Below are 22,084 nucleotides of genomic sequence, written 5' to 3'. Positions count from 1 at the left end.
CTGTTGGCACAGGCTCTGTCAGAGGCAGCCCTCTACCTCCAGTAACTATGGGCAGGGAAGAACCCTCAGCCTGGGCATCCTTGCCACTGACGATACGAGTCTCGCACGTCTGGTGCTGTGAACTGGGGAGCTGATTTCTCCCATATTGTTTTCTGCCAGCTCTTTAGGGCCCGCCCGAGTGGCACTCGGCTGGGCTGTGACTGCGCGTAGCCAGGGATGACCTTACGTCGCGGTCCGAGGGCCGCCGATTGTCATGCTCTTTTCTGTGGGACTTTCTGTTGCCATTAGATGCTGTTTTCCTAGCGAGAGAGAGAACGAAAGCTGATGCGGAATATTACGCTGCTCAGAAAATGGCCGACTCTAACAAGGTGAGGGGAGCGCTTGTAGCCGCCCGAGCCTGACTTTAGATTGCCTTTGTCTGTCTCTGCCCTCCTGGGAAGGGAGGGCCCCAGGGCATGAGTGATACGGGAAGGTTCAGTGTTGCCGCTCTCAATCGTTTGCTGGTGAGGGATTTAAATTGTGACCCCAAAACCCAGCTGCTGGCTGGGATGAGAGGGGATCTGTGGAGATAAACGCAACGATGCGTGCACGAGAATGTTGCCTTTTACGCTATCTGCCGTCATCTTCTGTACAGCTGAAACTCACGCCGGCATATCTGCAGCTCAAGAAGTATCAGGCCATTGCAGCCAACAGCAAGCTGTATTTTGGTAACCGCATTCCCAGCGTGTTCTCGGATTCCTGCACCTTCAGACAGGCGGCCGTGCGGACCGTGCCGGAAGGCGGCCTGCTCTCAAAGGAGGAGCCCGAGCTCTCTGGGGGGACGCACGTCAGAAGAACAGAGCGTGCAGGCTGAGGCAAGAGGTGAGCGAGCTTCAGCGACTTCTGGAGGAAGGGACCGTATGGTGCAGCGTCCTCCCGGAGCGCGACGGGGTGCCGCCTGCCCCTGGCCGTGTGCCGGTGGGGCGGACGCAGCCGCGTGTGCGGCCTCGTGCTACGCAGATGTGACGATTGGGCTGGTTTATTTACGCTCCGCTGGTGTCGAAGGCTCTGCCTTTGCCTTTTCTCACTCTGTTTGAGCCGGTGCTTCCAAATGAGGAACAATCTTGTACTCAAATCTGCCTCTTCTGTCCTTTAATGTTGCAGTAGCCAGGGGTTCTTGTGCCATAGGTGCAGTTCTTTAGAAGACCTGTGTTCTGAGTTACCCTGGGAGCAGGTTGGGCCTGGGAGCCTTGAGAGCTCTGGGTGAGTGGGATGGAAAGCCTGGTGGTTTTGCTGCTCGCACAATGAGGCTGGACCGAGTCGTGTCGTTTACAGAAGGAAATTAAGTTAACCTCCCTCATGGTGTTCTCTTTCTCCATTGGATGTAAAATGCTACCGACTCGCCTCTGGGGCGTTCGCCCTGCACGCCCGTTCAGCTTCCCAGAGACTAGAGGCCCAGCTAGGATGGGTGTGGTGGCTAGTTAGAGCTCTGCCATTCCTACCGTAAAAGATCATTAATTCTTTCTGTCAATAGACATGGTGCTGAGTTCAAAGTGCAGACGGTTGCTAACGGTCGTGCCGTGCTAGCTGAGCCAAGGCCTGCTGCTGGGCCGCCTGTCTCCCTAGGTGTCCTGCGTGCAGTGGAGAGAGGGTTCTGTTCTCAGGCTCTGTGTCTTCCCATCCAAAGAGGTGGATTCGGGAGCAGGCGGCACCCGGTACCAAACTGTGAGGACAAGCGAACAGACCTGTGCGACTTGCCTCCGCCAGACCTTCCGCCTCCTCCCGCGGGAGGGTAGCTACCTCTCGGCATCTGGCACGCAAAGGGCGGGTGTGGGACAGAGGAGGCGGCGCTCTCTGGTCTGTGGCCGAGAGCCTCCCGCACGCAGAGCGGGGACGCCGCTGTCCCGACACCCATCTCCTTGGGCAGTGCTGGGGCGGCCCCACGTTTGCTCCGGGGGACCGGGCTCACCCGAGTGCTGCGGCTCACGGTTGCGTTCCGCTTCCCCGGCTCCTACGCGGCGTGCCGGCGTCAGATTGCCGAACGCCTAAGGCGGCGGTGGCGGCGGCGGCTCCCATTAGAGTCCTGTAATTTGGGGGCGTTCTGGTTTTGAATGAAGTCCCGTTGCATCACCACAGGGCAGGTACTTGGTGCGAACGGCTCCCGTTGCCTAGCGTGTCTGAGCGGTTCGCGTCGTCAGCTGGGCTGCGCCGCTTCTCGGTAGGTCACCCTGCCGGCGGCACGAGAAGGAAGCCCCCCGCTGTGGGAACTGTGGGCTGCTCTCGGCCCCGTGACCCTCCGCCCCAGAGCTGGGCTTGGTGTAGTGTCCTTCCCTCCGTTGGTTGGGCCGTGTGGTATTTCAACTACTACCGTGTAGAAACTTGTTTTGGAGAGTGCGTGAGGGAGGGGTAGGGCTTACGTCCCCAGGGTTGGCCCTGAAATGTCTGGCCTCCCATCTAGCCCGAACCTTCCTGTGACGAGGCTGCTCTTTTCCACCTTATCTCCCAGCAATGGCACCTGCAGGCTCCACGCTGAGCTCTCCGGGTGCCGCTTGGGAGGCCGGGAGCCTGCAGTTGGGTTAACGTGGCGGCGTGTGGAGCTAGGGCGTGCCTGGGGAAGGGGGCCAGAGCTAGAGCTGGGGACTCGTCTGTATGTTTTCCCTAAAGGCTGAGCACCTGCTGCTGGCTTCCTGCATGGGCACAGGACTCTCCCCAGGGACCGGCTTGCGCTTGGATTTTGTACCGATGGACCTACGTGATGTTCCCCAGTTGAAAGAGTTAACTCAGCGTGAGCCCCCGTGGGTGCCGTTACGCTAGCCCGGGGGAGCCGGTCCCCTTCCTCTGCGGGACGAGCAGTGCTGCCCAACCGCTTGTCTAGATGAGCTGTGACCACGCTCAAGGAGTTGGTCTGCTCGGTCTTGCTGTCAGTGTGGGTGGACAGGACCTGACTTTTGGAGCATCTCCAGGCATTTCTGTTCTTCCACGTGTCTGCAGCTGGCTGTTCTCCGCTAAGCCTTGCTCCCACGCTGCCCTCCCCCACCGAGTCCGTGTGTGCCGTGTCGTTCCCCTGGAGGACAGAATGCCCGGTCTGCTCTGCTGCACGAGTCCGCGGTTCTCCCTAGAGCTAGCCACGTTCGCAACCCACTCCCCGTTCTGTGGCGTTTCTGCTTTTCCCGCACGGGGCGCTCACGTCTCTCAGAGATGTCCGAGTGGAATAGAGTGCGCTCTGCGGGCCTCACCTGTTGGTTTGTCGGCCGGTTGGCGTGCGCTCCCGTTTACTTGCTGCAGGCAGAGCAGTCTCTTGCCTGGATACTTACGAAGAAGGGAGGGGAAGGCTCTGTGACCCCTCTGCCCTGGGCTGCCAGCAGTTGCTTTGCCTCTTGAAGCCCGGGCAGACTTGGCCAGCTGAAGATTAAAATGGCCTGCAGCCTTCTGGAGCCAGGTAGAGCAGACACTGCAGTTGGCCTTGGCTGGGAGTTTGAGCGCTGCTGCAGCTCCAGGGGTAAGCCATTGGCCCTTTACTGCACAGTGCAGTAAGGTGACAAAAGAGCAGCCTCCTCCAGCAGAACTGGAGTCTACAGGCCCCTTCTGCCTCGGCGGCTCTGAGGGGAACGGCGCAGTCCTGCTGACGGCCCTAGGGCGTACCACTGCTGCTTGGAGAGAGGCCAGGCTCTGCCTTGCAGCCTGGGGCCAGTGGAGCTTGTTAGAGAAGATGTGGCAGATACAGAGGCTGCTATTTTAAGGTCCCTGTCAGGTGAGAGGGGCCTAAGCCCCCTCGCCAAGCGCTGCAGAGGCGCTGAAGTTGGGCGGGAGAGTGCTGCAGCTGATTTTGGGGCAAGGAAAGATTCCCAGGGCAGCAGACGTTGCTGACGCACTGAGAGGACTGGCCAGAAGGGCCTTAAGGGGGCGAGCAAGATCTTGTAGCTGTGGTGGTGAAAGAGAAGGCCGTGAGAGTCTGTGATGAGTCGAGAGGGCTTTTGCAGCCCTGTTCTGAACTGGTGTAAGGGGGAATAAGGTGGGGGGGAGCGACTACAAGAGCCGAGTAAGCATGGGTCCCGGTGGCTGAGGCGTCGGGTCCTGTCGATCACAAAGCTGAAGTTTGAACCATCCTCGCTGGCACCTCTGAATTAAAAAACCTTTCTTCAGCCGGGGGAAGCTCCCACAGCTTTGGGAAGTGAGCAGTCCTTGCTCTCCCATACCTACATTAAGGACAGTCACTGTCCCGTGCACCTGGCTTCAGTCAGTCAACTGCCGCTGGCTGCAACCTGGACCTTGGACAGGAGTCAAACACAGCTGCTGAAATGGAAGCGCGCATAGGAGCAGGGAGACCAGTTTTGACTGCCCGCAGCAGGATCTGTGATTCTCATGGGACCGGCCGCCCCCGGCCACGAGCCTCTGTCCGACAACGGCAGACCCCTTAATGCTACATCGAAATGTCTGCGTGAGGGCGAGCGGGTCGCCACGTCTCTGCCTTGCCGTGCGCGTGCCATTCGGTCCCCTTCCCATTTGCTGCTCGGGCTCACGCCTGGCGTGTGCCTGCTTCAGGATGCCACTGCCCTTGTCCTCACCTTGCCTCAGGCCCAGCATCTCTCCTGCGGCCCTAGGGTGGAGGGGAATTTAGTCTGGCTCAGGCCTCAGCTGGGAGTATTGGACAACAGGAGCTTGGCTGGCGTCTGAGTGCCATCCCTGTGGAAATAGCAGCCTGGGAAAGCGGGAGGACGGAGGGAGTCTAAGCCCCCGTCGGCTAATATGCTGGTGTCAGCACTCCAACCGGGAGCCACTGCACCTGCTTTTGAGGTCTGTGTGCCCGGGTCCAAGTTCTGGTGGCAGGAGAGCAAGGACACGCCTACAGCCACGACGAGCTGGCATTGAACAAGCAGCAGCCCCAGCTGTGAGTCTGCTGCCGCTTGTGGTGTGCGGTAGCTGCAAGCGGGATGCAGTACCGGCAGAGTGGGAGCTTGCCTGTCGGTGACATGGGCTGCATGGATAAGGCCCATCTGGTGCTTAAGGAGCTGGAACAGCAGTTCACCCTTGAAGTGGGTCATTGCACCCAGGAGTACAATGGCCAGAGCCAAGCTCCAGCAGCCCATGTCCAGCACCCCACGTTACCCTGCTCCACAAGGGGGAAGGTGCTGCGGGGGCAGTAACGACCCCTCCTACTGCTGCCAGGGAGCGAGCTGCAGGCGGCCGGATTGGGCCTGTGAAGCCCTACGAGGCTTTAGGTTTTTCCTGTATCTGTCTGGCTAGGAATGGGTGCGTTACATGTAGTCTCCCTGGCTGGCTGCGTTTGGCACATTTCTCCAGAGGACGTCTCCAGGACCTGGGCAATACTGGAGCGGCCCTGACTGTACGAGACAGATGGTATCTCATTTTCCTGCTCCACCACTCGGGCAGCACTGTAGCGTAGGAAAAGTGATCAGAACGTGAAGCCCACGACAAGCTGCTGGTCCCCTGTCAGACAGAAGGCTCGCTTGAGGGTGGGTTACTTGTGCATTAAGCATCCAGCCTCGGAGGCTGCATTTTCTGACAGGTCATTTCCAAAGTTTAAACCTCTCTCCCTCCAGGTGGAGGGGGAGAGGGGGAGCCTGGGCCTTGGGCAAGTAGCTGTGGAATTTTGTAAAAACCTCATTCACATTTATATGCAAAATGTTCAATTTTTGAAGCGGAATAAAATAATTTTGATACTGTTTATTGGACGGTTGTCTTGTCTCCACACTCACGCCTGCTGTGGAACTAGGCTGCCTGGGGCCATGCCCCCAACCAGCATTTCCACCTGGACGTTCAGATTCCCGCAAAGGTGGACGCTGCATTTCCACGTGGCCCGTGTAAATGCCCGCAAGGACCCAGCACAGCACAAAGCGTGTGAACAAATCCAATACCCCCTGTTCCCAACCCCCAGCTGGGCACTGGTGAGTTTAGACTACAACCTGCCCACGGGGACACAGAGACCACCATTGGGTTTGTGCCCCAAGCTTCCCAAAGACCCTTGCAGGGCGCAAAGGGATCAAGAGGTGCCCCGCCCTCACATCTATCCCTTTCCCCCAGCCAGCAAGAGTGGAGCCCCGCCTGCCAACACACACACACCCCCCCCGTGCACAAAGCTGGCCTGCAGCTTTTACTGTTTCATCTGTCTGACTGAGCAGCCTCAGCTTTTGCCTTAAATCTGGTGTTAACCTTTGCTGGGATCTTTATCAATTGAAGGACAAGGCACAGATGGGTTTTGTTTTGTAAGCAAGTCATGTTAGAGAGCCCCCAGCTCAGACAACCAGTTAACTGACCCACTCCATTGGCTGCTAACACCATGACCCAAACCAGCTTCAGGCCTGCTGAGCCCCCCCAGCTGAGTGTGATGTACCTGGTGGGGGGGGAACTGTTTGCTCATTGCATCAAGTTACTGCAGGGAAATCTGGGTCGCATCAATGCCCAGCCTCTAGGTGGGGGCAGGGGAGGGGGTTGATGGTGCACCCCATGCTGAAGGACAGGGTGGGACATGCCAGTGCATGGACTGGGCTTTGCAGCATTGGCGCTAGGGTGGCAGCTTGTCACAGTTTGGGGCGGGGGGGGGGCAATGGGGCACGGTCACCACAGCCAGTGGGCTGCCCTGCGCACTCAGGGACGGGCACAGTCTCTGAGCTGGTTACGTTTTCAAGGGTTGTCTTGTCTAAGCGGTCACTGCTGGACTGGCCACCCCCAGTGCCTGCTGAGCTGGAGTCCCCACAGGGTAGGGTCGTGTCTGCCATCGGAAATCCACCACATGGATTAAAGATGGCTGGGGGGGGGGGGGGGGGGTGCATTGGGCAGCAGTTTCACCTCCCAGCAGAGGCAGGACAACGGCTTTCCCTGACGTGGTCCAAGTGATGAAGGGTGGTGTCTGCAGTGCACAGCCATGACACTGCACTGCAGGGCTCATTTCATACGTGACATGGAAACACGACTGTGTCCCCTGAGTTACACCCCTTCACTCCCCCCCCTCCCCCGGCTGTGTGTATGTGGGGGGGCGCTGCAGTGTGAGTCCCTCCTTTGTGCGTCAGGGAAGGACTTACTTGCACATTCCCTAGTGAAAAACCTGAGAACATCCCCTTACATCTGCTGGTGTGGGCTGCCCTGCCCCTCGGGCCTGGAAGCAGCCCCTGCTGGCCAGCCCTACTGTCAGCTGTGCCTTAACACAGGTGCTGTGTCTGCACAGGAGTCGAGTCGAGCATTTCATGTAAACACCACTTGGCAGAGTCGTCCTTCGAGGTCCTGAGTGAGTCGGGTACCATTAAGCAAGAAGCAGAATTGCTCAATCACTCGAGCCAAAATGCTGGAGCCAACCACGCAGCTCTGTCCCAGCTGCCCATCTGGGTCATCTCGAGGAAGCCGGCGGCTTCAGTGCCACCTTTGAGGAAACTGCCTGCTGGAAAACAGAGAGAGAGGAGCTGTGGCATTGCAGTCCCTGCCCAAAGGGCTCTAGCATCAGCAACTGTGACACCTTGGCTGAGCCCTCACCTCTACAGGCCAGAGAGGCACAATAAAACAACCCAACTGCCCCAATGCACAACTAGAGCCTGCCTAACAGAGCCCCATAAGCCTAGCGGGGAGCTGTGCCAGGCAAAGGAACCCCTCACCCCCACCCCACCCCAGAGTAACACACCAACACAACTGCTTGCTTGCCAACATGCAGCAATGGGCTCACCTGGGGCTGGCTGGAGGGACACGTGAGGGCAGCAGGTTTGGCAGGCAGGACAGGCAGAGCTGGCTGTAGCACGGGGGGGACCAAATTGCCATTGAGCTGAGTTGCCTTGTGCTGTGAAAAGCAAGAGAACATTCCTTTAGCGCAAACCACTACAAATCCTTGTGGCACAGCCTCCATTGTAGCAGCAAAACCACACAGCTGCTCTCCCAGGCACTGCGGCTCTCTGCCAACAGGATGGGCAGGAGAAGAACGCAGCCCTTCCTCGCGCCCCCCCCAGTTACGCTCAGCCATGGCCTCGCTGAAGACAGGTAACGTTTGCTCGAGGCTGCTGCACTGCAGTAGGCCATGGTGTTCCCGCAGCCCGTCACAGAGCGCAGACCATACGGGCGGGATCTTCGTGTACCCACTATGTGCTGGCACAGTAGGGGGGTTGCTGCAGCCCCACAGGCCACCCTGCGTAGGGGGTGCTCCGGCTGGGCTGAATGGGCCTGGCCATAGTGGCCCAGTGCAGGGGAACATTGGGGAGGCCACTCCAGCCCCCATAACTAACATGGACTGGACTGCTGGGGCCTGGCTGCAGCACCCCTTTCCAACAGCACTCCAGGGGCACCTGCTGCAGAGTAGGGGCCACACTGGCGTGGCCCCCCACCCCCACCAACTCACAGTAGCACTGCAGGCAGGGACACTCCACCCAAGCCAGCATTGCCCCCATCCCACTGCAAGCAGGGGCACACCAGGCCATGTCGGGGCGGGGGGGGGGGGGGGGGGCAGGGAAGAAGTGAGTCGGCCCAGTTGGGTGAGGGACCCCCCCCCCACCAGTTTAATTAAGCTCCATACCGCATCATCTCGGTGTGGCTACAGCACAGCTGACCCCAGCACTGCCACCTCCCCTCTTGCCCAGCACTGTCCGTTCCAAGGGCTGACTCCAGAAGGTGCACAGCCACGTGGCTGGGGCCCACCAGCCATACCCCTGCAGGAACAGGGCCTGCCGCTGGGGGGGCCCGGGCCACAAGCACGGAGTGGCTGACAGGCAGACAGGCCTGCATGAGGCCCCAGGAGGACACGCACCTGTTTGCTCCTCAGCTCGGGGAGAGGCCGGGTCGGCGGCTTTGGCGTCACCTAAGAACAGGGGGCGATTCTCAGTCCCATCCCCCCTCCCACCAGGCGCTCCCCCCGTCCCCCTTGCCCAGCTCAGCAACGCTCTGGGGACTCAGCAGACATGCTGGTGGGACCAGGTCCAGGATCCCACGTTGCCTGCAAACAAGGAGGCCCAGCTGCCGGAAAGGGAGCACGAGAGGCACCAGCTGTGTCACTCATCCTGCTTGGCTCGGCATCCCACCGGCACTACTGCATGGGAGCAGGGCTGGGGGCTGGCCCACAAGGTTGCTGCCGCACCGGCTCCACCTGGGGCTGGTAACGGGAGAGCACCGCCCTAGCGTGCTGCCTTGGAGAAGCTGTGGGATCACAGCAAGGTGGCCGGGCAGGAGGCATCCAGAGTGGCACGTGCTGCCGTGGGGCCAGAAGCCCACCGGAGGCGGGGCTTTAGGCAGGGAGGTGACAGGCTGGACGGGCCTGAGGTATCTGCTGGCCAGCATCACCCTCCAGCAAGGACGAGGGTGGTGCCAGTGAGGGGCCCCGGGAAGATGTGAGCAGTGGCCTTGCCTTACCTCGCCAGGAGCCGGTCTGGGCTTTGCAGGGACCAGCGGGGGAGGTGCCACGCTGGGTTTCACAGCAGCCTAAGCCAAAGGCACAGAAAGAAAAAACACGTCAGGGTCGCGCAGGTGTCCCAGTGACCGTGTGGCGCCTCCAGCCAGTCCTTGAGCCAGCTGCACACGGGAGCCTGTGCCAGAATGTCGGTGGGAAGTGGCAACTCCTCAGCCCCCATCTAACACGTGGCCTTGGCAATGGATGGGCAGTGAGGGCACGTGACTGGAACGGCAGCTCCCGCCCGAGCCTTTCCAGCATCACTAGGGCAGCCAGCGAGAAGCCCCAGGTGCCATATGCAGCACCAGCCTGATTCCTCTCCAAGCTCCTGCTCCAAAGGCACAAGGGCCGAACTCGCTACAAAGCACCTGCCCCTTCCCAGCCCATCCGCCCCCAGGCTCCTTCCGCAAAGCAAGCTGGAGGCCGAGCTGCAGGGCCCTGTTTGTGCAGGCCAGCCATGGTGCAGAAAGTTACCACTTTCGTGGTCAGTGTAGTGATCCCTTCTCGTAATTTTGTGTGTTAACGAGGCGCAGGTTTAAAACACACAAGGGAGGTTTTCTTCACACACCCACAACCAACCTGTGGCCCTCCTTGCCTAGGGATGCCCATGAACACCACAGTGTAACTGGGTTCCATGAATGAGCTATGTTCATGGAGGCCTGGTCCCAGAAAGGCTATTAGCCAACGTTGTGAAGGATGCACCCGCCGCAGTGTCCCCGAGGTGCACACTGCCAGATAGTGGGAGCAGATCGCTAAATACTTGTTCTGCTCTTTCCCTCTCGCACACATGGCATTGGCCACTGCTGGAAGACAGGCTACTGGTCTAGAGGGCTGCTCCGGAGCAGAGGGGCTCATCTGGCTCTGAGTGAGCCGAAGAGAGCGCTCCGTTCGGAGCCACACCTTAAACCTGGGGGCAGGAAGAGCGTGGAGTCTAAGGGCCGGACAGCAGTTACTTCTGAGGGCCACAACGCCACAAGGCAGGGAGTGCAGCTGGGACTGCCTACCCAGGGCTGCCCTGCTGGCCAAAGGGGCTGCGTTTGAGGCAGAGCCCAAGGAAGACCAGGCTTCCCAGAGGGGAGGGTGAGGAACGCCACTAAGCTAAACTGATCCAAACCGAACCGACCTAAAGCAAAACCAGGCCGGGCGGAGGAAAAGTCCCTCATGCGAGGCACTCGCCAGACGGGGACACGCGACGGCTCTGCTCCCTCTCAGACAGAAGAGGCCCTGCGGTACTTTGCTCCCACAGCCCTAGCAGCTCCGTCTCAGGCATGAGCCAGCGTAGGGCTCGAAGGCCCCCGGGGTGCAGTCCTATCCCCCTGCCCCCTGGAGTGCACCACCCGCCGGGAGGATCCTGGACGAAGGACAAGGCTGGGTTCCCCGGCCGCAGCAGGTCTGTGCTCCGGCACCGCATCCCGTCACCAGGGAGCCCACACGGTGCCTCCCCCCCCCAACGGGAGAGCAGGAGCACAGACCCGCGCAGGGCGACACCGTGCCGCCGCGGTGACTTCCTGCACTCGGCTCTGCTGCCCGGACCGGTTTTCGGCAGACTCCTCTCTCAGCGGGCAGAACGTGAGAGACCCCAGGCAGAAGCATGGCCCACGCCGGTCTCTTACCTGCACCGCTCTGGCGGGATAGGCAGAAGCGCTCCGACTGGCGCTGCCGGCCGCCGCAGGAGGCTGAGTGGGACACAGACAGTGTTCGATGAGAAGCACGTAGAGTGATTTTCCCTGTCCCAGTCGAAAGCCTGACTGGGACCCAAAATGAACCCAGCAGTGTCCCGCCCCAGGTAGGCAGCTCCCACCCCTGCCCCCGCCCAGCCTGGCCCCAACACAGAGGCCACCCGCCATGACCCAAGCCCACCTTGACGGAGGTGAACAGCCCTACGGCCCGGTAGCCAGGGCAACCAGCCTTCCACACAGAGCACGCCAGGCAGCGGCGAGGGTGGGTGGGCAGCGAGCGAGGGGGATCTGCCCCTCCGCTCCTCCTAGGGGCCTTTAGTTAAGGAACCCCCCCGGCGCCTCTAACGAAGGCAGCCCCCGGCCAGCCACGTCCGCCAACAACTCTCCCAACTGACACCCGCCATCCCTCGCAAGCCACGTCCTTCCCACCATGGGGACCGCCGCCTCAGCCTCACGCCCGAGGCTGCCGAGACTACGATCCACCCCACGCCCGCACACACCCTGACACTGCTGCCAAACCCCACAGCACAGGCTGCAGCTTCCCTGTCCTGGAGCCCTGACTGGCCCACGGGGTGGAGAGGCAGGTACAGAGGAGAGGTACCCAGCAGCAGAGAGCCTCGCGCTCACCTTGGCGCAGCTTCATATTTTACACTCCATCCTCAGTATTTGCAAACGTGCAGACCAGCTCATTAAACCACTTGCAAGCAATGGGCATCTGGCCAGAACGGTCGCCGGGGAGGACAAGCCGCCCAAGCCCGAGCGGCAGAGCCGTGCATGAAAACGCCCCGAGCCGGGCACACGGGGGCTAAAGGCAGAAGAGGTAACCCAGGGCCAACGGGCGACCGATGAGGATGCTGTCGGAAGTCGTGGGTCGAGATGTCGGTCGAATGGAGGACCCTCGGCTCGCCGTTGCCCTGACCCGTTCAGCCTCAGGAGTGGGATTTTATGCAAATTGTGCACTGAGCTAATTTGCATATTCTTTCAACTACATTTCCATGTAATACGCATACAGAGGCCTCCCTACTACCGCGACCTCCCCACTCGCTTCTTGTAGCGACAGGCCCCTGGACTCAGGTTGCCCTGTGGGGAAGCGGGCACCAGACAGCCAGGCCTAGTAGCTACTGTACTGTCACTGGCTGCTGGCGAGGCTACCCCAGGATACAGGGATCAGCACCCCTGCCCTGACCCTGGCTTTGTAAGATAGATGGTGGCCTCACTCCACAGGCTGCACTGGGGGCCCCAAACATCCCAAAGAGAAACCCTGAAACCATGTCGGGGAAGCTCGGGTGCAGCCTGGGCTGTAGGGGCACGTTACGGCCAAGCTCTGGGCTCTTTCCCCCGCTCCAAGAAGCCTAGCACGCCTGAGCGTCCGGCTCCGCCGAGGGGATCTCCCAGCCCCTGCCGCCGAGTGAGGGCAGAAAGCACCGCCTGGAGACGCCGAGGGCCAGGCCTGCAACCCTCAGCCGGTCCTGGGGCTCAAATTCACTGCTCCCTGGGCTCGTTCTCCTTTCCAGGGGTGACCGGGAGCAGCCTTCCTCCCCTCTCTCCAGCATCGGCGCAGGGGTACGCAGAGGCCCAGCGTCCCCCAGGAAAACCCGCCGGCCGCGAGAGCCGCCTTCCCTCTCCCAGGGCCGCACGTACCTCCGGTGGCGGCCGGCCGGGAGCCACGGACACGTGTGCGGACCGGGGGCTCCTTAGGTCCGAGGTGGTGGCAATCAGACTGGGGCTGCCGATGTCGCGGTGCTGCAGCTCCCGCCTCCCGTTCCTGGGATTGCTGCCCTCTTGAAACAAGGGGTTGGCGAGCCCGTTGGTGGTGCTGGCCACAATCCTCCTGGAACACGCCCAGAAGAGGAACAGCCGTGTTTTCCCCCAGGTCTTATTTGACCCAAAGGCCCTGTGACCAGGTCATCGTACCCTGCACTGGACCAGAAGGCGTTAACCGTACACTTTGAGCGTGCTCAGCACAGCTGGAGGGGGGCGGGACTTCCTGACCCCAAAGCGCATGCTCAGTAGAAGGGGACCCTGCAGAGGGAGGAGCTCCAGAATCAGACCAGTCTCTGCCCTAACAGAAGGGGCCAGAGATCCAGGAGACCGGGCCAAACCTCCAGAGCTGGTGGACTGGCAAGGAGGGACCTGTACGAAGGAGCCTGAGGACCGTGACGTTTCCCATCACTGTGGAGCCCCAGTAGAGTTGGGTGGGCCTGGGCCTCCCGACCGACACTACCACTCCCCCCCTCTTTCACTGACAGTCCCTTGGACTCTGCCTACCGGACCACCCTGCCCTGGACCTTTGTGGAAGCGGTGAGGCCTGGAGCACCTATGTAGGGGCACTGCCGGGTCCATGTGACCCCACCCACACCTGAACCACACTGGGGTTAGCCTACATCACCGACCCATTTCTGAGGTCTGCCAAACAGCTCAGCCCCAGATGTGGTCCCAGCCCATCCTGTTTCACCGCAGATTACGGCATCGCCATTAGATGCTAATGACTGGGCACAAAGGGGTTCCTTTTCGTGGGTCAGCTTTTTTTAATCACGATACAGGAATTCAAAGGCCATGTTCGTTTGCCTGTTGGGCTGCAGTGAGTTTTACAAACAATGGCCCTCTTTGGAAACCAGCGTAAAGCGCAGCATCGCCGTGGGTGTGGAAGGGGGCCAGAAAGCACACCTCCCCTGCCTCAACGACGGGCCCGCCTGCAGAGCGGAGCGCATGAGGCCATGTATTCAGGGACACGGTCATCCGAGCTGCGTAGCTCGCGGCAGAATGGGGCAGGCACAGCTTTCCCCTACTCCGACTCGGCCCCGCTCGGCAGGCGGACGGGTGCTGGCCCTGTCTGCCGGAAAGGAGCTCGTGCCGGCTCCGATCCTGTCATCTGAGCCGTCGGGCTAACGGGCCTGCCGGTGCGTCTACCCCGTAGTCATTCGAGACTGCAATTCCTGCAGCATGGGCAACACGTGCGGTAACACCTTTGAAGCGGTCACGACACCCTCCAGAAATGAAAATCACTGGCCAGTTACCCCAGGGAAATAGCAGGAGCGCTGTGAAAAATAATGGTCTGCTAAACTGAATGGCCGACGCTGAATGAATGGCCATTCCCAGCTGTAAGGATGGAATTGTTGGGTTTGGGGGACTGCATTCATTTCTAATCACTTGTGAAAATCTTTCCCCTCGTTTAAGAAAAGGAGAAATTCATTTGCATTTTGCTCCACTCCTGCCTCGGTCTCCACGCGTACGGTCGTGCACCTGAGCTACGGGCAGGAGAGATTCAACGCCTCCCCTTGGAAGAGCTATCGACAGGGAACCTCCAGTCCCAAAGACAAATGTCGCAGCTTTGGAGGGAACGGTCTCGTGCACAGATTCGCACAAACACAAGAACCGGAAGGGACCTCGAGAAGTCATCTAGTGCACCGCCCTGCGCTCTTGGCTGCCGTTAAAACGTCAGGTGTGCTATCGGGCGTTGGCAGCACAGAGGTGAGCCTTCCTCTAGAATCCTGCCGCATACAGTTCTGCTCAGCCAGGCTGGAAGCAGACAGACCCAAACTGGAAGAGCTACCAGGACGACTGCAGGAGCAGAGGGCCTGTCCTCTGACAGGAGGAGGTCGCCAGAGCTCGGCGTGTTGAGCCCAGCAAAGCTGAGAGGGGCTCTGACTGCTCTGTAGCAATCCAGCAGGGTAAACCCCTGGCAGAGAGAGGCGCCGCTGACGGTACGGAGCAGCGTGGGCACAAGAACGAACGGCTCGGTTGGTCAGGAAAGAAGGTGGTGGTGTCCAACCATCCAAGGGGGAAATTGTGCAACAGCCTCCCACCGGGAGCAGTGGGTCAAAGAGGGAGGGAGACAGGTTTGCGAAGCGGAGGGAACGCTGGGGTTCCCGTGACGCCAGGGACCGGACGCTGGGTCTCTCCCAGCCCTGCGTCCCACGTCCCCCCAGCTCTGCAGGGAACGGCCCCAAACGCACGGAGCGACTCTGTCCCGAGCCTGCCCGCGGGGGGGATCTCCAGAAGCAGAGCTCATCTGCTGCCATGCAGAATCCATCCCCGTCGCTTCCTCTTGCCTGGCTGAGGACAAGCCACTGGACTGCACGAGTGGGCGTGTGCCAGGACTGCTCCACAAGCCATCCGCACAGCCCCGTCAGCCTCGGCCTTTAGGGCACCGCCTGGCTCTGCTGTGAGCGAGAGCCGCCACCAAGGTGTGGCTCTGCCGTAGGGCACGGAGAAGCCAACTGGGAATCCCGGGGGCTTGGCACACGCCCCTGGCACGGAGCTGCCGCTTTGATAAGAAGGGCTACAAACTAACAATCCCCCGCCGGGACCGGGCCGCACTCTGCCTTGCACGTGGTCCCACCCCAGGAGGCTGGGATGCCGGGCCGGGGAGGCGGGGAGCTCTGGCAGCACAGGGCTCAGACAAGCACGGGGCTCCCTGGAGCCAAGCAGCAGAAGTAGCAGCCGGGGGCTGGCCGGGAGAGTCCGTCAGCCCGAGCGATTTGGTCCGTCCAGCCGGCCGTCTAACCGGCCCGGCGGTCTCCGGGGAACTGGCCCGTGGCGTACGCCAGACTCGGTGGGGGCAGGGCGCCGCAGCGAGGGTCTTACCCCTTCTGGAAGTATTGCCTCCCCTTGCCTTTGTAGAACACCAGGCCGCCGACGAGCAGCACGGCCGCCAGCACCGCCACCGTCAGCACGGCTGCCAGCGTCACGCTGCTCCCATCTGCCGAGAGACGGAGAGAGAAAGTCGGGGGGCGGTTCCCCTCGCCGTGGCAGGCGACTGAGGGGCTCGGCTCAATCACGCTCTGTCCCGTCCGGGAAGCACCGGGCGTGCCCCAAGGACGGGAATTCAAGGGCCAGACAGTCCATCGCTTAGGCCCATCTGAGCCGCTCCGGGAAGGAGCGGGCAGCCTGGCCCGGACTCTGCAGTCGAGGCCTCGCTGCCGCCGGCAGCCCGGTCGCTTCCCCCCAGCCCGAGCCCGACGAGCGCCGTACCTGGCACGATCTCCGAGAGCTTCCGCTCACAGTAGGGGGCGGCCCAGCCCGGCTCGCAGTGGCACTCCCGTTTGTGATTGCAGACCTGAAAGCCAACCGGGCAGGGTTAGTGGCCAGGTGGCGGCATTCAGCCTGACCACGCTCTGCCAGGGGCTCGACCCTGCAGCCTCTACCCAGGTCACGTGCCCGTCTGGTTTGGCGCCCTTTGGCTTTACTGAGCAGGCACGCAGGATTGGACCCTGTGCAGCTGCTGCACGTTTGCTCCAGCCTCAGCATCGTGACCGGCCAATTACCATAAACACAGAGACAGCGGCGGTGGGATGCCAGGTCTCCTGCAGCCGGGTCTGAGTGACTCAGGCGGGCGTCTCCAGGGAACCAGCCCCAGTGGCGCTTGCTTGTGCGATACGCGCCGGCGGGAGATGCTGCCGGGCCCCATGTGTCGCACTCCCTGGCAGCGGCGGCTGGGAGAGCCCCTCAGCGGAGCCAGATGCCCAGCCACACACAGCCAATGAACCCTGGGGATCTAGGAAACAGGGCAAGTTGCTGGCTGAAAGGCGTCCGCCGGCAGATCGCCCGAGCGGACGTCAACGCTCGGGCGTCGTTTCCCCGCCCTCGGACCACGCCGCAGAACGCCGAGGGCCGCTCCGAGGCGAGATGCAGATCGGGGAAAGGAAGGAAGAGAAGCACCGCGAACAACCTACCCCGGTCCCCGGGGTCCTGCAGCGTCCGGGGCGCGCGGCAGGGCCCTGCGTTCACGTCTGCCGCGTGCGCTCACAGACACGCCCGGTGCGGACGACGCTCCGTTAGGAGCGACGCCGAGCACCTCCCGCACTCCGCAACACCGGCAGCGTTCCCGTTCTACCCAGGGGCCCCTTGTCGCCCTGCACGGGCCGTAAGACGCTCAGGGGATCAGGCCCACGCCGGCCCCTCACCCCCCCAGCCTGAACCTACCCCGTGACCATTGCACTTCGCAGAGCAGTTTTTGGCACCGTAGATCAGGAGGTCCTGGCAGCGCCCGGCATAGCAGACCTGGAACGAGGAGCCACAATGCTTTCAGTGGGCACAAGGGCAGATCGCCCCTCCTGCACTCACAGCCACGCCTCAACCTCCCCGCTGCTTGCCAGACACCGACCCGCCCCTCCTCTCCAGCAGGCTCGGCGGCAAAGCCCTCCTCCTCCCGCCACAGCACACGCAAAGCCAAGCAGAGCTCACCGCCCCAGCTGACAAGGGCGGCGACAGCCCGGGCGGGGCGCTCACCATTTCCTCCCCGCACTTGGTGCCCGTCGGCACCAGCACGAGACTTGCCACCGTGTCGCTTTCTTCCGTGTCCGTGAGGGCGGCTTTGCAGGTCACGCTCCCGAGGGACAGGGAGTAGATGCCGCCTCCTCCCACGGGTTTGCTGCTCCCACTCAGGCAATGCAACGTGCCGCACTTAACGTCCCTGCGGGAAAAGCAAACGGCAGCCGTGAGCCCAGGTCTACGCTACACCTTCAAGTCGACTACGGAGACGTCGTTCCGGCTACGGCGACGGCGGAGCGGGAATCGACGTATCTACGATCGACTCACCTGGCCGCCCTCGCAGAGGGAGGTCGCCGGGAGAAACTTTCCCATCGACGTTCCTTGAGGCGTACCGGGGTCGACTGCTGAGCCCCGTCGGTTCCATTTTGCGCATCCCCGCTAGGCGTGCAAAATCAAACCCTGGGAGACTGACCCTGACCGGGTCGATCGTCCGGGGAGCGAAGACGGACCCGGAGCGGGCTGGGGCTCATCTCCCTTTGGTCTGCTCCCGAAGCCTCACCCCCCGACTGCCGCTGGCCAGCGCCAATGGGGAAGAGCTCCTCGGCACAGCGGGCTCAGCGCCGGCAAGCACGAGTTCCCGACTCGGCAGCCCTGCCACCCGCAAAAGGGGGTACCGGTGCCGGCTGGCTGGAAATGACATTCCAATCCAGAGGAGAAAGCGCGGGGACGGCTAGGCCACGCTCTCAGAAAACCATCATCGGGCACAGTCTGTCAAGCTCTGTCCCGTTCAACCTATTTATCGATGACCTGGGTGAGGGGTTGGGTTGCACCCTCAGCAACTTTGCGGGTGACGCTAACCTAGTGGGGAGAGGTAGATATGCTGGAGGGTACGGAGAGGGTCCAGAGTGACTTAAACAAACTGGAAGACTGGACTGCGAGAAATCTCCTTGGCAGTCTTCCAGCCCAAGTGCAGGACCCTGCACTTCTCCTTACTGAACCTCATCATCGTTACGGGCTGGGGTCCGACTGGCTCGGCAGTAGTTCTGCACAAAAGGACCTCGGAGTTGTAGCGGACGAGAAGCCGGACAGGACTCGAGAGCGTGCCGCTACGGCCGAGACGGCTAACGGCGTATTAGGTCGCGTCAAGAGGAGCGGTACCAGAACGTCCAGAGAAGCGATCGTTCCTCTTTATTCGGCTTCGGTGAGGCCACATCTGGAGTACTGTGTCCGGTTCTGGGTCCCCAATGACGTGGACACGCCGGAGAGGGTCCAGCGGAGGGTGACCAAACTAATTAGGGGGCTGGAGCGTATGACCAATGAACAAAGGTTGAGGGAATTGGGACCGTTTAGTCTGCAGAAGAGAAGGCCGAGGGGGGACTTTGCAACCTCCCTTCGGTAAGTCGAAGGCTGTTATCAAGAGGCTGGAGAGAGGCCGTTCACGGTGGTCACAGATGCCGAAATACAGAACAATGGTCTCAAGTCGCAGTCGGGAAGGTTCAGGTTGAACATTAGGAAAAACTTTTTCACTAGGAGGGTGGCGAAGCATTAGAATGGTCTACCCAGGGAAGTAGTGGAGTCTCCATCCCTCGAGGCGTTTAATTCTCGCCTCGACGAAGCCCTGGCGGGGCTGATCCGATGGGTTTGGTCCCGCTTAGAGCAGGGGGCTAGACTCGATGGCTTTTTTAGTCTCTTCCAGCTCTATCGTTTGATGATTCTCTCACAGGGAACTCACAAGGAAATCGCAGAAAACAAAGACCTCGTACAACGTGGAAAAGATCTACCGAGACCGAAGGACAACAACTGGGGTGCTCCTGGGGCCAGCTAGAAGTTTTGTCCCAAGACAGAAGGAAGTAGAGCAGACTTGTAGACGACCCGTGCTCCAACTGGAGCACGAGGGTTTAAGTCAAAGTCGAGTAGGGCTGCTTATGGTCTGCCAAGAAGTTTGCTTAGTCTGTCGCGAGGGAGCTGTGGCCGTACGGGACGGTAAGCAGCCGACGTCACGACACTGTTCCCGGTGCGCCGCTTCCGGAAACTGATGCTTTCCAGGCAGAGGGGACAAGATTTTGCTCCTTCCCCAAGTACGTAGAATACAGCAGCGATGCCGTCAAAAACCATCCGTAGGCGGACGGAGCGTCGGAGCGGGATGAAGGGATTTTGGCACGGGGATTGAGAAATACGAGAATTCCCTCCCTCGACCGAGATCCAGCCCCCAGCGAAGGACGTTTGTGAGGAAGGAAGAGGATAAACTCCATGGAATATCCCTAACGGATAATCTCCAAGACCGACCGAGATCTGTCGCGATCGCCCTCCGGTTGTGGACAAAGAGCACGAGAGGACGCCCACAAGGGACAAGAGACGAGATCCCCAAAAGAGACAAGATAAACCTCAGTGGCGGTAGGCAACTTTCAACCAGCGTGTCAAAAACGGTCCTCGGAAGCAGAGGCCTCGGCGGCAGAAGGGGCCGACGAGTCGGGCCTCTAGACCCCGTGGTGTTTCTGAGGCGGTCTCGCTGGGCTCCTATGAAGGTGCACGAGGAGGGGTTGGTGTTGACCTGTAAGATTCTGATGTTTCCTCCTAAGGTCTGCATATAAATCCACAGGGAACCCAGAGTCAATCTCAAGTCCTTTAATAAACCTGGGGACTCATCATGCTCTTGTTACTGAGCCTGGCAGATAGCAACACAAAACTTCAAGACCTTCCTCCCTGAGAGGTCCAGTCGCTTAAGTCCGCTGTCTGCCAAGCGGCCCCTAGGTGGCGTAACTGCGCCCTTTCCATAGCTGCCTGTGCCACCGGCGAATCGGGAGCAGGGTGGGAGAACAAAAATTCCGCTCCCGTAAGCGGGAACGACATCTCTTCTCGGGTCTCTTCGGGACAGGGGCACACGACGCAGGAGTCCGCCGGTCCGCTCTAGATGGTTCTAAGATGGCCCCGTTTATGCAGAGGGCCTCTTTACTCAGCACCTCGGAGCTCCGCGAGGCCTCCAGAAGTCAGCGTTGAGGGTTCTGGATCTCGACTACTGGGATGCAAAAGCTTCTGGCAACCGGTCGCAGCGGCTCCCGGTACCGGTGGCGATCGTCCACGCGGAGGCAGAGAGATACCGGAGCGCCGAGCCTATCGGTTTCGTCCGAGTCTGACGACGACTCGGCCGGTAGCCGTGGGGCTATCGGTATCAGAGCGCTCCTGACAGAGCTTTGGAGATATGACAGAGCGGGACACCGACAAAGACTCCTTCCCCAGAGGGCCAGGCCGCAGCGAAGCAGAGCCCGTCGACAAGGGAGAAATATATCCCCCGACGTGATGTAAATCTCCGTATGCCCTGGCGTCCGAGGGGTTCCAGTAGTCAAGATAGCCAACTTGGCGCGTAGATGGCAGCAGGGAGGCTCGTGGGTGAACCAGGCGGTACCGACAATGGATCTGGACCGGCGCTCGCGGACGCGGCTGGCGAAAATCAATCTTTAGCTTTGGTACCGAGATCACCGACGGCATCGGGGGAGTTCCCTTCAACGGCGTCGTCTTCCCGGGTGGAGGTCCTCAGCGGAGCGTGTTCCTCGGCTTTCCCGCCCCACACCTGGCTTGTCCTGGATGGGCTCGGGGAGGGAGCACATCTCTTACGGGGAGTTCTTAACGGAGATCTGTCCGTATATAAAAGAGAGCGCCCCCCTCCTCCCGGTGAGCCGTGGAAGAAGAGCGGCCAACAAACACGACCTGAAAGAGTTTCCATAGTCAGGTGCGCAGGCATACCCACGTATGGAATACACATAGTGCACAGAAACAGTAGCTTCTGTGAGCGATGGGGCCTAACGATGAAAAAGACCCTACCCCACGCAGCTCTTCCGACCTCGTCTCGTCGCCGAATCACGGCACAGACCGTAGCAAAAATACTAGCGAGCCGCCCGCGTTCTGTGCTCTTCAGCTTATAGAAGCTCAGCTCAAGCTGCGTTCGCCAAGGACAGACGAGACCGAACCGAACCAGAGGCCCCTTGGAATCATTAACGCCAGGCCGTTTCTCTTGTTATCGGCGATGCAGAGAAAACCTTCGAGAGATTACAGAGTGGACGCGTTTGTAATATGGGGTTGCGACGCTCACCCCAGCTCTGTTTAATGCCAAAACAGTGAGAATATTTATCGCCAAGTGATCCCTGGGTAATCCTTCTGGGGTAATTCTCACAAAAACAGTCACAGAAAAGGAAATGAAGAATTCATGTCTCATCTGCCCCCGCCACAGAACCAACTCACAAAGACTTCGCCCCTCCCCGTGCGATCCTGCCCCACCGGGACCGACTTCGTCCTTTCCCGATAAAGATCCGCTCCTACTCAGGTCATAATGATGCCACACGCACGCGCCCACCCTTGGCGCTCGCTGTTCTGGTTCCTTACTTTGGGCCGCAGGGTCTTTTCCCGTTCTCTGTCAGGCAATGCAGGTACTTCATCTGACGCCCGTTGTACTCAAAGCAGATATCGGGGGCCACCTGGGCCTCTGCGGGGACAAAGAAAACAGGTCAGGCTGCTGTTTCACAAAGGCAAGCTAACCCCAGCCTGTCTGAGGAGCACCACGTCTCATGAGGCGACACCTCTGCCCGCCTTTCCAGCCCCATACCAGCCACCCTGAAAACTTCCCCCGCCATCTTCTCCCTTTGGGGCCCCCCACGCCCACCCACTGGGCATCTCCTAACCCACATCGCCTTACGGTCAGGAACAGATGATAAAATAACATCCTTCCCCGGTGCCTTCCATCCCCAATCTCAAAGCTCTTCATAAACACAAAGAGCAGTATTTTCAGAGGCAGCCCTAGAGTCTCTGATCTCAGAGCAGGACTTCAGGTACTTCAAAGCCCCCC

General features: G+C 60.5%; 2 protein-coding genes across 6 annotated transcripts in view; one reads left to right on the top strand and one right to left on the bottom strand.

Moving 5' to 3' along the window:
* The window catches only part of LOC142015986 (inhibitor of nuclear factor kappa-B kinase subunit alpha-like), a 78,508-nt gene extending 72,851 nt beyond the window's left edge, over window positions 1-5,657 (top strand). For 3 of the 4 annotated variants that reach the window (XM_074999997.1, XM_074999998.1, XM_074999999.1), the window contains 2 exons: window positions 289-368; window positions 635-5,657. In XM_074999997.1, coding sequence (XP_074856098.1) covers window positions 289-368; window positions 635-853 — 299 coding nt within the window. In that variant the 3' untranslated portion in view covers window positions 854-5,657. The remainder of the gene's footprint in view (window positions 1-288; window positions 369-634) is intronic. The other variant, XM_074999996.1, reaches the window with a different exon arrangement.
* Window positions 5,658-6,024: 367 nt separating this feature from the next.
* The window catches only part of ADAM8 (ADAM metallopeptidase domain 8), a 74,140-nt gene continuing 58,080 nt past the window's right edge, over window positions 6,025-22,084 (bottom strand). The window contains exons 15-25 of one of the 2 annotated variants that reach the window (XM_074999993.1): window positions 21,625-21,724; window positions 17,266-17,449; window positions 16,960-17,037; window positions 16,009-16,093; window positions 15,622-15,736; window positions 12,676-12,865; window positions 10,969-11,031; window positions 9,319-9,387; window positions 8,720-8,770; window positions 7,652-7,762; window positions 6,025-7,372 (exon numbers count right to left, since the gene is read on the bottom strand). In XM_074999993.1, coding sequence (XP_074856094.1) covers window positions 7,322-7,372; window positions 7,652-7,762; window positions 8,720-8,770; window positions 9,319-9,387; window positions 10,969-11,031; window positions 12,676-12,865; window positions 15,622-15,736; window positions 16,009-16,093; window positions 16,960-17,037; window positions 17,266-17,449; window positions 21,625-21,724 — 1,097 coding nt within the window. In that variant the 3' untranslated portion in view covers window positions 6,025-7,321. The remainder of the gene's footprint in view (window positions 7,373-7,651; window positions 7,763-8,719; window positions 8,771-9,318; window positions 9,388-10,968; window positions 11,032-12,675; window positions 12,866-15,621; window positions 15,737-16,008; window positions 16,094-16,959; window positions 17,038-17,265; window positions 17,450-21,624; window positions 21,725-22,084) is intronic. The other variant, XM_074999994.1, reaches the window with a different exon arrangement.

The sequence above is a fragment of the Carettochelys insculpta genome, chromosome 7 (assembly GCF_033958435.1).
Source record: "Carettochelys insculpta isolate YL-2023 chromosome 7, ASM3395843v1, whole genome shotgun sequence".
In the NCBI taxonomy this organism is placed as follows: domain Eukaryota; kingdom Metazoa; phylum Chordata; order Testudines; family Carettochelyidae; genus Carettochelys; species Carettochelys insculpta.
This window is presented reverse-complemented; position numbering and strand designations above follow the sequence as displayed.